This window comes from Ciconia boyciana, chromosome 2 (genome assembly GCF_034638445.1).
Source record: "Ciconia boyciana chromosome 2, ASM3463844v1, whole genome shotgun sequence".
Classification (NCBI taxonomy): Eukaryota; Metazoa; Chordata; class Aves; order Ciconiiformes; family Ciconiidae; genus Ciconia; species Ciconia boyciana.
Window position 1 is genome coordinate 136868042 of NC_132935.1, and position 16025 is coordinate 136884066.

Sequence of the window (16025 nt, forward strand, 5' to 3'; positions counted from 1 at the left end):
TTTTTCAACTATGAATATAGATTCTATTGCCTATAAAGTCTCAGCAGCATAATTTAATTTCCACTTTCATTACTTTTAATTTTTCATTGATGTTTTCATCAATGAGTAGCATCAGCAATAAACATGCACTGTACCAGCCACCAAAATTTGTAATCTTTTACACTTAACACTTTTTGCCTGATAACTCCCAATAGCAGCTGCCATTTAGTGGTGCATATTTATTAATTATGCTGTATTTTTACATGTGTTGTCTGACTACTACTATTTCAAAAAAATCATCTTTTATCATTCTGGTGTTGTATTTCTATGGTTTTGACACTTCATATGTAGAAATGATAACAGCTGTTTTTAGGTCATTGCCAGGGTTACAGCTAAATTCTGCCCTGTATAGGCCATACTCAGCTTTCTTCACTTTCACTATAATTCTCTCTGATAGATTTTGTTCTTATGTGTGGTATAATAATAATAATAATAATTATTATTATAATTATAATAGCTATTATTATTGTTGTTGTTTAAACTGTATACTAAGTTTCTTATTCTAATGCTACCTCCTAAAATTTTTTTCTCCTTCACTCACTTTTCCCAGTTTGTAGTTAATTTTCATCTTTTTCTGTTAGTAAGGACTTTAGAAATAATGTAACATGGGACCAGATTAGTAGCCTTCCATATGCATTTAGTATAATACCAGAAGGACTGTTTGATAAATTGTTATATTCAAAGCATGTTCAGAGAGACAATTCAGTTCACCTCATGCAAGAGTTATTTGTGCTTGAAAATATACTGTTCATATTGTAATTCAATTACATGACATTTAAACTAGATGTTACATCTTTATAATTTGTAGCATTAAAGGGAAAAAGTGTGCATTGGTACATTTTGATGCGCAAAGGAAAATTATGGAAACCTTTGTTTTAGGATATCTAGTAAGTTTTAAATGTTACCAGTAGTGAAAAAACCTGACTACTGGAAAATAAATTTGTCAGAAACATTTGACATTCTTCTGGAAAATGGAAAGGTACATGAGAGCTAGAGAAGATCACAAGGAAAGTAGCAGGGTTCATAAATCTCTCTGGCATGTGTCCATTTTTTACTTAGTGTCTCTTGGTCATTTATGTCTGTTTATAAATTGCATTTTCAGTTAAGGTGTCTGAAGAGAGATGGAAACAGATGCCAGGTAAGCAGCAGCACTGTAAGTCAGCACATTGCAGCCACCCCTCTCCCACCTCTGATTAAGAAGTAATACTTTAACCTGTACCTTGCAGCTGATGATAAGCTAAAAGATACCTTAAAATTTGTATGCCTTTTCATTTGGATTTCAGGACTATACATTTTTGAAATGAGCTAGCCTAAGTTTTATAATACTTTTTATTCTGTGCATAAGATTCACGTAAGACTGGAATGTGAACTATTTGTGTAAATTGTGTGATTAAAGCCAGCATCTTAATTGATTAACATTTTATAATATCTTAATTTTCAGGGCACTTAACTGATACACAAGCTTATTTAGTAGAACACTGCCCTGTTAAATCTTTTTATTCATTTAAATATTTACTTTCAGTGTTTATTATCTGCCTGAAATCATGAACATGAACTTGCTTCGAAGATATATTTTCTGCATGCCAATTTGCTCTTATTTACTGAATATTTTTTTTTAACATGTATACCTCAATAAACCTTTGAAAATGTCTTCAGATTGTAATGAATTTTTTCAGGATAAAAACAGGGGCAAAAACCTACCAGAATTCTGTTTCCATTAGCTACAGTAATTAACTTGTCCTAGACAAATGAATGAGAGAAATTATGTATGCAGGTTATATGTGCACTGACGAATCTGTTCTGAATTAGTTATAGAAAATATTTAAGAACAGTAAATCCTTTTGTAAAGTTTCATCTTTAACATCACTAAAGTCAGTGAGAAATGTAATAAACTTGTAAAGAAATTTTTATTACTGCTTTCTCTCTGTTCTCCTGTCCTTCCCCTTTTTCCTCTATTTATTGGTCCTGCAGATTCCAGTAATATCATCAGGACCGGTCATATTAATGTTCTCTTGAAACAAAAAGTTTGGCAATATTGAAACTTGTATTCCAAGTGGTATGCTGGAACTGCTCTTGATCACAATGTTTGAGCATTTATTATGACTATTATTTAAATTCTATGTTTATTTTCATAGTATTCTGTGGCCGAGGCTTCCATGTTTCAAATGTGTGTTCGTCTGACACACATCTGGCTGTGTTTTTGGGAAGACTACACACTTGGGTGTTACCAGAGTTTTCTTTGACACTAAAACATCTTCAATTAGTGTAGCTGGTGTCAATCTATAAGTTAGATGAAGCTTCTACAAGCACAAGGAAGTGGATGCAACATTGGGCAGGGATTGTTTTAATACTTAAATGAACACGTAATGTGGTAGAATAAAAATACTCACCAAATTTTTTTGTAGTCAGATGACATCAGATCAACACAAATGAAACAAAGGGTTATGCCATTCCCATAACTGTTTCTTTTTCCAATAGTTTGCTCTATCCGTATAATATTTTAAAACCTCACTATCATTTTAATTCTGCCTTTGCTGGATAAACTATGAACATGAATTGTTTAAAACTTCACATTAATATTTAAATTAAGAAGTTATCTGAGATTTACATAAAACGAAGATGCATGTATGCAAGAGTTATATTTTCATTTTCTGCTTATATCGTATGTTAAGAGTAACAAAGGCTATGTGTTATTTCCAGGTCTGAGACTTAACAAAGGTACCTCTACATCCCGACCTCCTACTCCTGCCAACTTACATTTACCAGACATGATCCAGCTGAAAGATATTGTTTGCTATTTGTCACTGCTAGAAAGGGGAAGACCTGAAGACAAGCTAGAATGTATGTTCTTTTTTTTAAGCTAATTTTATATATTTATTTCAATAAGTCATCAAAAATTCTGTTTCTAAATCTTCTGAGTTTAAGACTCAGTTTTGAGTAGCTGCATTATAAAAATATGGTTCTAGGTGACCATTATTGCAGAAATGATCTTTTATTCTTGCTAATAGTATTCATTTGATGAGATTTTAATTAAATTCTAACACATGCTAAGATGGGGAGTAACGATCATACATTCTGCTGTTAAAATAATCCTTTCTATACTGTCGTCTCTTGATTAGTATCAGATCTGAGAAAAACTAAATACACTCTTGATTAGTATCAGATCTGAGAAAAACTAAATACACTGAGGATGCTTAGAGCTATATGGAAGTGGTGAATAATCTGTAGAAAACAAGCTAATTCAAACGAAGAATAGTTGTTAATATAGGCCGTGGGCTCTATAATATTAGTGAATACAGAAAAGCCAAGAATGATCCAAGTCTGCACCACTGTTGGAAATGAGTGTTTGACACTGGAAGTTGATTTTTTTAATTAGGGGCCTGATTCATTAAAGCCCAACACCTCTATCTGTTCAAAAAATAAGTGAGAGTTTGATCTGCAAATTGGAGGAAAAAAGAAAGAAACCGTGTGTTTCCCATTATGGAATTTTAGAAGCCAGTTTTCCAGATAGATAAACAGTCAATCCAATCATATAGTCCTTACTGAGGCCGAATATACTTTGATATACATAGCTGGTCTGTCTATAAAAGACCTGTGGGATCAGGCTGTAATACCATATGGAAGGTAAATACTCAATATGATAGGAAATGCAAACAGTAGGCTGCTTCTGCCGGAATGAGAAATTCATTACAAGGTTACATGACCGCATGTTGTTGAAGTATCTTGATGTTTCATTACCTGTAGTTAGCTTACAATGACTACTTTGTACTGTAAGGTCACTGATACCTTTGCCTCAGCAAAGATTATAAGGAGCCGTCCTCAAATTTGGTAATACCAATTTGGTATCATATGGTTAGAATATGAGGATGTATGTGTGAATGCGCATTCAGAACACAAGCACAGGAAAACTAAGATCCTAGGATTTAATTTGACTTACAATATAATAACTGTTTCATGGTAGCAAGTTATGGAAGCCTTATCAGAGCTCTAAAGAGCTCTGTGCACAAACCATAGCATGAAATGGAGATCAGTTGCCTCCCGTGGTGTCAGGAATTGGTTCAATGAAAAGGGGGAGGGACAGAGGACCAGGTGATGATTTTAGTTTAGTTTAGTTTAGTTCCATGAACTTCCTGCAACAGGAACTGCATAAACAAAAGACTATGAATGATCTGTATGATTTAGGAGTGAGAGAGCCTGATCTAATAAATGTACGGTACTTACATGTTTTGTATATTCAAGATCATTTGCATTTACTACATATAATTAAGGACATGTTTATTATATAGGTTTATTTTCTACTTTGTCATACAGAATTGAAATATAGTCACTTTTTAGTGTCTAAATTTTGGCTTATCCTCTACCACTCATATGCAGAAATCCCTGTTGATTTTAGTTGAATTGTCCTTATAAATGAATGGTATAATTTAACCCTTTGTCTGAAATAATTTTATAGCAGTAGGTCCTGTGGCTGTAAGGTACATTATGAATTAGTAGCAGTGGAGTGAAAAAAGAAAGGATGGCTTATTCCAGAGTTGCCAACATTAATATTAATACTAATCTCAAATCATGATTTTTTTTCTGTTGACAAAAAATGGAAACACTCTGAATCACAGCTGAGTGTTTGGAAACTTGATTCATGACAAGCAGAACATGGAAGCAGTGCTTTCAAATAAAATCTGATATAAGCTGGAGGATTTTTTAAGATAAAATGCACTAAGAGGAAATAGTGTTTAGGTTTTGGATCTGTATGATCTATGGATTTTCATAGATTTACAAATATGCCAGCAGAGAAATGGATTCTCTAACCTATTAACAGTGTATTTCTAGAGGTCTTAAGCACTGTGAACCTCATTTGTTTGACATGCTTGGCATATCTATTATTCATAAACTATAGAGGGCCTGAATATAAAGAGTATCCCAGACTTTCCTAGGAGAGGTACATTGGAATAATTTAAGTTCTCTTTTTAAGGTCATATTGCAAATAGTTCAAGGCATATCTATATTCTTAAGTACCTTCATGCTCTGTGACTCAACCTGTATACTTGATCCATAGAAACTATTTTCTGCTCTCCATGTTGTTTTCACCAGTACCAAGCTTTGCTTGCTGGTGTCCACACTATGATTCTTGAATGTGTAAGAAAGACTCCTTGTAAATATGCAGGGTACTTCCTAAGAACTGAACAGTGGTGTTTTGTAGCTCAACTTTTCTTCCTTTAATGACCCCAACAGCAGAAGTTATTTTAGCTCACAATTACATGAGGCTTTATCAGCACAACCCATTCCTCAATTTGTATGTGTTTTTTATCAGTATAACCATGGACGCCAGACATGTATCTCTTGTGAAACTGTTCAGAGAAGTGCCAGGAGGCAGTATGAGGGGCATTAGACATAAATGGTGGAGGAAGCATATGACCTCCACAGGTACCATAGCTTTACAAGCATAACATGCTTACAAGCTCTCAAACTTCTCTACACTATTATGAACAGAAACTCCAAGAATTATAAGCTGTGGGTTTTTTTTTCCAGTTTCTCTTCTCAAGACTCTCTCCAGGTTCTTCTGTTTCTGTTCTTTCCATACCAACAGAAGCTTCAAGAATGCCACACTGTTCTTTTGTATTTTTGCAGTAATATGATTAGTTATAGTCTGTCTTTTTTCTATGCTATGCAGTTCTTGGACCCTCAGGCTTCTGTGGAGTGTGACAAGCCTTACAGTTTTCAAAGTACATGTGCTGGTGAAAATAGAAAGTGCATTCAGCACTTGTTTGTGCATGTGTTTTTGAGAATGAATTCCCCAATTTCTTCTCAAAAGAACATAATTTTGAACTTTTGGAGTTTCTGGGATGCCACCTTTTGTCATATGAAAGGTTAGAAGTCCAGAGGTTGCAGGTGAAAGTATAGCGGTGCAGCAACTGATCTCCTCTTGGTAATTTTATTTTAATACATTTTTAATTACTTACAAAAGGTATGCAGTCTAGTAATAGAAATCAAGTGTCCAGTCAGTGCTGTCAGGTAAGGGGATGGGAAAAGAAATATAAAAGATTGACTTGGGTGCCGTAGTTTGCATCAGAACTTTTGTTCAGTTGTTTTTATCATTTTGTTGTTGTTTTTTCTCCTAGAGTGCATGAATCAGCAAGAACATGAATATTTAGCAGGTTATGAATAGAAAAGAGATTGCATGCAACACCAGTAGCATAGTTTTTCAGAGTCTAGCCAAGAGCACAGATTGAGCCTTTTCACTACCCAGTACATATGTAATCGGAGAGACTTTGTTTGCTACAAAGGTGAAACAGTTATAATTATGCTAATGTCTGTTTTTAAATGACTGATTAGAACTACTGATTCATGTTAAAGGAAAAAAAAGTTGTAAGCACTGCTTCTCTGGAGTGGGAAAAGATCAGGGAGATGCTAAAAGTTGCTTTCGATAACTGTGGAACATTCTTTCAACCAGTGCATTACAATCGCAGAGGAGGAGGAAAGAGAACCAAATGATTTGAGCTTTATCACTGAGTGATTCAGTGATTCATCCCTATGGAAACTGTGAATGCTTAATGGTACCTTTGCCAGATAATATTAGCTGTCGTGCTCTGAGCAGCTTTGGTAGAAGGCGTACTAGCAGGGACAGTACCAATCTCTGGTGGCTTTTAGCATTAGCTGTTGTTTCACACTGAAACATTTCTGCTCAGTAATTCACAGGCAAAGAAGGATATTTTTATATGTTTTCTTAGCCTATAACTAATGAATAATGGACCTTTGTAGCTTGAAACAAGGTACTACAGTAAGTATCTTCAATCTTATATTACAGCTCTTAACAGCAGTGTGATGTAGAGGCAAAAATTGCTGAAGTGGTAGAGAGGTATAGTACTTTTTTCCCCACAGTTAGGCGAACAGCTTGGGAATAAGACGGGGGATATAAGGGAAGCAAACCAATCCATATAGCAGTTAAATGTTTTGCTGTAAATCAAAACCAATCAAATTCTTTCTGAACTTTACTTTCTAATTGCTAAGAATTTCCTCTCACTTCCCATTATATTGTTTCCTGAAAACTGTGATAAGCTTTGCTTGCAGAATTTATTGGACTGTAACAGCATTTGCTGTGGATCCAGTGTGGTGGGATTGTTCACTGTTGAATAGGTCATATGTTATGCCTTTCCAAAGGCATCTGATAAGACAGTTTGTAAGCAGATTGCTCAGTTTTTGCTATCAGTCAAGGCATTACAGTGTCCTGGAACCACCTGTACATGGGCTCTCTCCTTACTCCATAGAAAATAGATCTAGGGGGGGAAAAATGGGCATTTTTGAAGGGGATGGTGTTTAGATTTCAGAGCTCTGACAAACTGGCCCAGAAAGTAGGGACAAAGAGTGAGGTATTCGTAGGCTTCTGGTTTTCATCTTTAGCCTTTTAACAGTATTCCTACCAAAGCTTCAGGCTTCTTTCTGCTCTGCAATCTAATGCAGTATATGATCAGCTGAGTAAGCTGCTTTGAAATATCTTGGTAATGGTGGACATACCCGCTCTTGTGGCTGGAATCAAGTAATGATACAAACTTGAAAGTATGTATTTGTCATTGTTTAACCCCAGCTGGCAACTAAGCATCACACAGCTGCTTGCTCACTCCCCCCACCCCTGGTGGGAAGGGGGAGAGAATCAGAAGAGTAAAAGTGAGAAAACTTGTGGGTTGAGATAAAAACAGTTTAATAGGTAAAGCAAAAGCTGCGTGCACAAGCAGAGCAAAACAAGGAATTCGTTTGCTACTTCCCATGAGCAGGCAGGTGTTCAGCCGTCTCCAGGAAAGCAGGGCTCCATCACGCGTAACGGTTACTTGGGAAGACAAACACCATCACTCCGAACCTCCTCCCCTTCCTCCTTCTTCCCCCAGCTTTCTATGCTGAGCATGACACCATATGGTATGGCATAGCCCTTTGGCCAGTTGGGGTCAGCTGTCCCAGCTGTGTCCCCTCCCAGCTTCTTGTGCACCCCCAGCCTACTCGCTGGTGGGGTGGGGTGAGAGGCAGAAAAGGCTTTGACTCTGTGTAAGCGCTGCTCAGCAATAATGAAAATGTCCCTGTATTATCAGCACTGTTTCCAGCACAAATCCAAAACATAGTCCCATACAAGCTACTATGGAAAAAATTAACTCTATCCCTGTCAAAATGCAGCTATTCTTGTCTGAGTAGCTCCCCAAAATGTTGGGAATACACTTCCAAATTGATGAAGCAAGTCTGGTCCTGGGAGGAGTCATGCTGGCAGTCTGTGAGGAATATTTATTGTTGGATTAGGCTGATGAGATACTTCAAATAATAATCTTCTGTTGCATTGGTCAGAAAGCATTTCTAAAGCAATATCACTATTGAATAGTGATAGCTGCAACCGAGGGAGTAGGGTAGTATTGTAACTTAAGCAGGCTTATCAACATTTGCCTGACCAGTTGTGTCTTATCCTATGTTTGGTGAGGTGACAGAGAAGGGCCTTTTGGTGGTACTCACCATGAATACAGATCATCTCTAGGAGGAACCAGAATTAAGTTCACAGACCAAATTAGCTGTTGGAGTGATTATGTGGAAAAGGTGCAATTGTACTGTCCTGCTAATATGTCTCCTTGGAGGCACTGTGGCAGGGTAGTCACTGAGTGAACCTCTCACATAATATGAAATGTTTGGTGGGTCTACAGTTGGTGTGATCATGAAAGGGAAATGTTAATATTTATCCTTTCTTTGAAACTCACGTTTGGTTGTTTTGCGTTTGATTTTTTTAAAATGAAATAATGTTGTTACTATGGTTTCTAACAGAGTTTCCTTCTCTTTTTGTTCCCTTTTTAGTTATGTTTCGCTTATATGATACAGATGGGAATGGATACCTGGATAGTTCGGTAATGTTAATTTATGTATTTTAATGTATTGTAAGAGTATGTCATAATGGCATACCTATACAAAGCTACATTAATCCAAATCGAGTTTATATTATATTTATCCATTAAGCTGCTGCTTCTACAACTGTATAAATTTTCAAATGCTGACACTGCTATCGTGGAGTCCTATTCTATAGTCTTCTGATTTTCAATCATATTACTGTAGGGGACATGTTAACATCATTCCTAAAATTCTAGTATGCTGCAAGGAGATGTGTATGAAAGCACCATTTGTAAAGATTTCATTAAAAGGGGAAAGTGTGAGAGTCACACAGTGGATGTATGTGGAGAGATGTCAGAACTTCCATGTTGTTATTAAGAATGGAGGAACAATATTAAAGAGAAAGTTTTGAGGAGTAGCCCAACAAAATGTTTGAAGGAAAATCAGAGACATAGCAATCATTTAAAAAATGTAACTTTTTTTTTCTGTTACCTAACAGAAATAAGTATTTTATTGGCAGCTTTCTTTTTTCTTCCCCCCCCCCCCCTTCTTTTTTATCTCCCTGAAGTAAGACAACATAGAGTGGATCAGTAAAGAAAAGGAGGTGATTCCCTTAAGTGATAGGGGAATAGGGAAGCTAAGTTACATAGAGGTATAAAGTAAATACTGTATCATAGTTTTAGGCAATACAAAATATTAATTAGATATCTAGCACGTAACAAATACAGATGAGAATTCAGAATGGTTCTAGATAAGCATTTGGGCATGTTTACAAACGAAACTGTATATATGAATATGGAAAAGCACTAGTGGTGTGTGATCAACGGAAATTACAACACTGTAATGGTAAGAAAATATTTCTGTATTAGTTTATACCGTCCACTTTATGCCTTATTTCCATTCGAAAGTTGGAAATTTTACAATTGCTGTCAAAAAAATAGTTTGTTAGGGTGTTGGAATTTAAAGGACCTCACATCATTGTATCACAGGGTGGACTTCAGATCATGAAACCAATAGTTGAGTGAACAACTAGGAAGGAAGAATCTATTACTACTTTCAACCCAGAGGCTGTCCTTTGGTTGTGGGGCTGCATTTCACCTCCCTGCATGCTTTGTGGTCCACGCCTGATGTTCTGCTAGTGAAGCAGATTCACCTAAGAGTGGACAACTTCCAGTGTAAAGGACATTTCATTAGGAACATTGATGAAACAGTGTCACTGAATGCAATATGTTTGAATTATAAGTTGCTCGCAGCAGAATTTGTCTTTATAATATTGCATTAAATATTATAATTCTTTTTCTTTCATCTGTAGGAGCTGGAAAATATCATTGCTCAAATGATGCATGTTGCAGAATACCTTGAATGGGATGTTACTGAACTGAGTCCAGTAAGCATCCATTTTATCACAATTTTTTAATGTTGCTAGAGATGGCGTTTAATCATTTTGTGATACTTCATGTCAACATGTGATTCTGTATATTAGTAAGGTAGAAATAAGTCTGTGCTCCACTATGACACTGTCAATTAGCACTTTCATGAACCTTTTTCTGATTAAATCTGATCTGTGAAACATTCTTGCTACAGTTTAAGGCTTTTCTTCAGTGCATGTAGTAATTAACATTTATAACACAACTGGTTTGTCTCTGAAAATTTCTTAAAAGTAACTACCTGTTATTTGTATTTTAAATAGTATGTACACAAGGGGACACAACTTGGTTTGGGAACTTTAGGTGATAATGAAATGTAAATAAGAATATGACACTTTATTTTCTGAACTCTCAGTACTCATTTTAGTACAGGTACCATACAAATAATATTTTCCTTAATTTTTGCATGCAGATGAGGGAATTGGAGATCTGTACATATCTTCTTGCTATATTAGAATATGGAATTTATGAGATTTTTCATTAAACTGTGTAGATCCTTCATGAAATGATGGAAGAAATTGACTATGATCATGATGGCACTGTTTCTCTAGAAGAGTGGATTCAAGGAGGAATGACAACAATCCCGCTCTTGGTCCTCCTTGGGTTAGAGAATGTAAGTATTAACATAAGAGTGTCAAGTTTCTGCTTGCATGTCAGCTGTGGCCCTCAGGTTAGTTTCTCTGTGGCCTGTATAAGGAATGGCTTTTCTTTTCTCTACTATGGCTGAATGACATGCAAAGAACAGAAGTGTGTCTTCAAAGTCAGAGGTACATTAGCATGTTTGAAGCAACACCAAATGAGCAAGCTCTGGAGCTGGAAGCTGTATAAAGCTGATTAATTTGTCCTGTTAACAGCATATTGTTAACTCCTAGCTGCAGTAGTATCTGTTAAGAATGTTTTACTGCCCATGTGTATGTTACAGCTGGCTTGGAGCAGTGTCTAGGCTTCTCAGCATGGTGCTGTGTTGTGTGGCCTAACCATACAGAGCCACAGAACTATCTAGGTTGGAAGGAACTTCTGGAGATCACCTGGGCCAGCCTCTTACTAAAGGCAGGAATGCAAATTGAGTTATCCAGGGTCCTGTCAAGCCCAGTCCTGAATAATTCCAGTGATGTGGATTTCACCAGTTCTGCGGGCAACCTCTCCCAGTGTTAATTGTTCTCAAGGGAAAGCGCTTTTTTCTTATGCGCAGATGGAATTTCTTCTGCGGCAATTATTGCTGGTTGGCTCTTGTCCTGTCATGATACATCCCTGTGAAGATAGCTCTTCTGTCTCTGTAACTACCTTAATAAACTATACTAAGTAGCAATATCAAAGAGAACACTTACACCAAAGGGTGAAGTGTTACGAAAGAAGAGCTTATGCTTTGTACATTTACAACTTCACGTTAAAGATAAGACAGATGTAATATGGTCGATTTTATACCAGCTCAACACCAGTGTTTTAATGCTGGCATGTTGCCAGTGCCACCTGCTGTCCTGTATTTGAGCTAATTTTGAGCACATGTATCTTAGCATATGTTTCAAATGCTTTTCTGTTATTTTATAGAAAACATTTTTATTTAATTTTTTTCTGAAGTCTTTTTCAGGTATTGAGGTGAAATAATAAATAATATGTACTTTCCCCATATACTGCTACGGCCTGAACTAAACCTAGACTGCCCTAGTTGCTCTGTGGTATGTTATTTTCACAAAGAATAGTCAGACTGAGACCTTCCGTAGGGAAATATGCATACAAAACAATGCATTTAGCAGTATATCTAAAATTCTTGCAAAATCTTATTAATCAAATTACCAGCTAAATATCTGAATTGAGGATAACTTTCAGTACATTTGGATCACGGTAAGTACTAATTCCCTAATTCTGTATGTGTGACTGAGTAACAAAAATGTTAAATTACTTCCCTGTCATCAAACAACAGATCTTTGTCAGGCTGTATTCCATTATTTCCACAGAATTACTCTAAACAAAGGGCTGCAAATGCTCTCAAGCAATCAGTATAGCAGAGAACTGGTAGTCATTTTCAGTACAGATTTTTCTTTTGTGACAGGTAGTGTAGTTGTTCTGGGAGTATTTTTCACTGTCTACATGTCATTCTTTCTAAATTTAAAACTCAAATTCTGTGATAAATTAATGCAGATCCGTCTGTAGAGATTTATTTTCATATTAAAGCAAAAGCTATATAATTAGAAAGAAGCTATGTAAATGTATGTTAGCAGACATTTTATCCTTCTGAGTATTTTTACTAGTTACTAGATAATTTATCTTGCTGTGCATAGCTTTACTACAGAAATAATAAAAATACGTTAAACAATGATCAAAATTCTGTAGCCTGCTATCAGTGTAGGTCAGTGTTTCTGTCATCAGGAAACACTGTGTGTTTCTTGTGTTGAAGAGACCTAAATGTACAGTTGTGAAAAAACATTATAATGGTATGCAAAATATCTTTTTGATCAATAAACATAGTTTTATTAGTTGAAAGTTGGAGTAAAATGGATGGGGTGGCTTTTAATGCTTTTCTGATATTTTACTTTCCTGTGCATGAAGTCCATTAGCTGCAGAACTGTACAAGCTGAATTGCTAGTCATTTGCTAATTATTTACTAGGAGATGTTGCCATCCTCTAAAAGGGCTCCCATTTTTCTTTTCATGTTTAAAAGTGCTCTTGGTTTCTTAAACCATTCGCATAATATGTAGAGAAAAGCCAGATTTTTAAATTTCCCATCAAACCAGCAAAAAGTTACTACCTCTGTTTGTACATAGTTCTAAATTATCAAATATAAGTGTATTTTAGGACACTGAAAAGTTAAATCAAGAAAGTTAAAACTCTGATCCCTGTCCATCGTTACTTTGTGTAAACTGATAGTGTGATTTTCCTGGTTTTACAGCATCTAATGTATTACCCAAGGTCTTCATTCCAGTGCATCATTCCCAATAGTGGAATACTGTTACTTCTTTTTACATGCTGTTGTTACATTTTGCGAACCCAGCTTCCCAGGACTCTGCTTTTTGGCTGTCTTTCTCTCTCCTTTTAGTTATGATAATGAAAAGTAAGATAAGAGTCTTTTGGACTCAGTAATCAAATAATAAAGTTCTGGTATCTTAAAGTTTTCCACAGGCTGATTAGTATGTGAAAATAAAGGGCATAACCTACTGGGTTATGCTGGTTAGACATGTCCAGGTAGTCTTCACATGTTGAAAATAAGCAAAAAAACCCCCAAAACAACCAAACAATTCTCTCACCACCTTTGAACTTTAGCCAACTATGCTTTGGCTCTATGCTGAACTCAGGCAATGATGAAATTTTACATCCAAGAGATCTATTTCAGAGCTTGTCCAGTGTGATAGTGACAATTGTCACTGTAGTTTATTTAAAAAAAAATATGATACCAGTGAAGTCTTTAATTTGTTTTGTGTTGGGGTCCATTAACTTACTGTAATATACCTAACTCTTGTATAGAGCTTGTACAAACAATACAAAATTCTCAGCTGGTGTGATTTGTTATGCTAATATCAGTGAAGCTATGATAATTTATTTCAGCTGAAGATTTGTCATAGTATCTTCAGAATTCAGCTACATTCTTTGTACTTAATCTTTAGTTTCCTTTAAGTGCTATATAAAAGGGTCAGATATCTTGTAAAAGTTTTATTTAAAGCCTTTCAATCAGTTTTGTTACATACTCTATTAGATGCTTTAGTTACAATAATCGAAAAAATTCAAAGCAGCATTTAAGTGGAATATGGAATTATACAAAAATAAAAGAATAAGCAAGTTAGTGTTGTTAAAAAATGGGGTTGAGATAGCCTAATCTGTCACAGGTTTGTGGTCTTTGCCCTCTGACTTCATCAGTAATCCCCGTCTGAAAGAGACAGGAGTATTAGGTTGTTATTACAAATATTAGCCAACCAGCTGTTGCCAAGTTAAAAGAAGCAACAAGGAAATCTGCCTGACTTTCCTTCTGATCTCTCTCTCTCTGCCCCCTCTCCCCCCCGCCCTTTTTCTAGACTTTCATGAAACTTCTACGGCCCTCTCAAATTTAGTTGAGATTACTAAATTAATTTAAAAGTTGCTGGAGCAGTTTAGAATCATAGAGATAAAGGGACAAAGAGCATAAATAAGTCTCACTTCTCTAGGAAATCAACCTAAATATCCAGTTCATTTTATCTTACTGGGTTTTATGCTTTCTATTTCCCCTTAAAACTTGAGTTTAGAGTTGCTGTAAAGGTAGAACTTCGAAATACAGAGAGTTTTATCTCTGGGAATGTTCCAGGATAGAAAGAGTGTATTCTTATTTTGGTGCTTTTCAAGGCAATTGGTGTGCTAAACAATTTCAGTACAAGATAAGGAATTTATATAAGAACGTAATTGGTTCTTATTCTATAGGGGTGCTGTGATACACATACTGTTTGGAAATTTGTTTTGCAAGAAGGGACCTTGGAATTGTATATGTGTATAATCCATTTATACTTGGATGACTACGCATTTTCCACTTAGCAGTGGCTGAATGTGTTCTGTACTGCCCCTACTGAAACCTTTGTCTTTAAGACCCATAATTCTTACTCTGAGGTTTAGTGTAAGGCATAAGGCAAGTTTAGTGTAAGAGCATAAGGCAAGAAATGCTCTTATGAAAAGGGAGAATTTCATGAAGGAAAAAAAATTAATTAGGTAAATATAGAGGAATTTGTTATTTATGTGGTGCAATTTTTAATAATAAATGTATGAGGTAAGAGTTTTTTGCTGAGTGTCACACTTCAGTCTGCAATTTTCACAGCCCTCATCAACTTTCCAAATTTATTTTTGCTTCTTAAGTCAATAGTTTGTTTGTTTCCCATCCAAACACAGATTCACAGATATGTCCCTGCAATTACTCCTTCTGGTTGATAATTACGCTTTTGGGAAGTGGCCTATCGCATACTAGTGACCAAGAGGCTATTTATTCTACTCCTCCACAGTAGAAACCTTCAAAGTTTCTGACCTTTTTATTTCATTCTGTGTTAATTTAAGCAGATCGGCATTGTCAGTGAAGTTTGATAGTTACCCCATTGACTTTCCTAGCATTGCTTAAAATGTGCTTTGTAATCTGGGCACAAAAAGCCACTTAATGATGGTTTGCTCCTAAGGGTTTTTGTCAGCCATGAATATTGTACTTTGCTAGGAATTCCTCACTTGTACAATATTATTCCATCCTGTTCTGATAAAAGCACTTGATTTCTCTTCTAAAGTAATTCCATGCCAGATATTTTGGTCTCACGTCTCTTGTAACGGGTCATTACTACCACGTCTGCCAGTAACTGTACAAAAAGTAGGTGTAAACTGCAAGTTCACAAGTGCTAGTGTTTAAAAAATCCCGTGTTTTAGGAGTGGAAAATGTTTTATTCCCTCTTCACTGGCCACTAGATGTCACAGTTGCACTGCATCTGGTACTGTACGGTTGCTGAAAAGCTGCCCTAAGGTGAGAGAGAATTTGAACAACAGTAAATGCTTCATAAAGTCATCAATAATCTGAAACCAGGCCACTATACCTTTCTTTTAAGTTACCAGGTGTAATTTTCAACCCATGTCACCTTTTAAATCAAGGTAAATCTCAGTGGGCCAAACACATTTGTGTTGAAGTGTGACTATGCTTCAATTAAATCAGAAGGATATGCTCTTACAATTTTATTTTGGATCCTCAAGCAGCAAATATTATGCTATTACACTCAAAGAATTTAA

General features: G+C 35.9%; 1 protein-coding gene across 6 annotated transcripts in view; it reads left to right on the plus strand.

Moving 5' to 3' along the window:
- The window catches only part of DGKB (diacylglycerol kinase beta), a 325820-nt gene that overhangs the window by 59368 nt on the left and 250427 nt on the right, over nucleotides 1-16025 (plus strand). For all 6 annotated transcript variants that reach the window (XM_072851476.1, XM_072851474.1, XM_072851471.1 and 3 more), the window contains 4 exons: nucleotides 2740-2880; nucleotides 8857-8906; nucleotides 10199-10273; nucleotides 10807-10926. In XM_072851476.1, the coding sequence (XP_072707577.1) occupies nucleotides 2740-2880; nucleotides 8857-8906; nucleotides 10199-10273; nucleotides 10807-10926 (386 nt within the window). The remainder of the gene's footprint in view (nucleotides 1-2739; nucleotides 2881-8856; nucleotides 8907-10198; nucleotides 10274-10806; nucleotides 10927-16025) is intronic.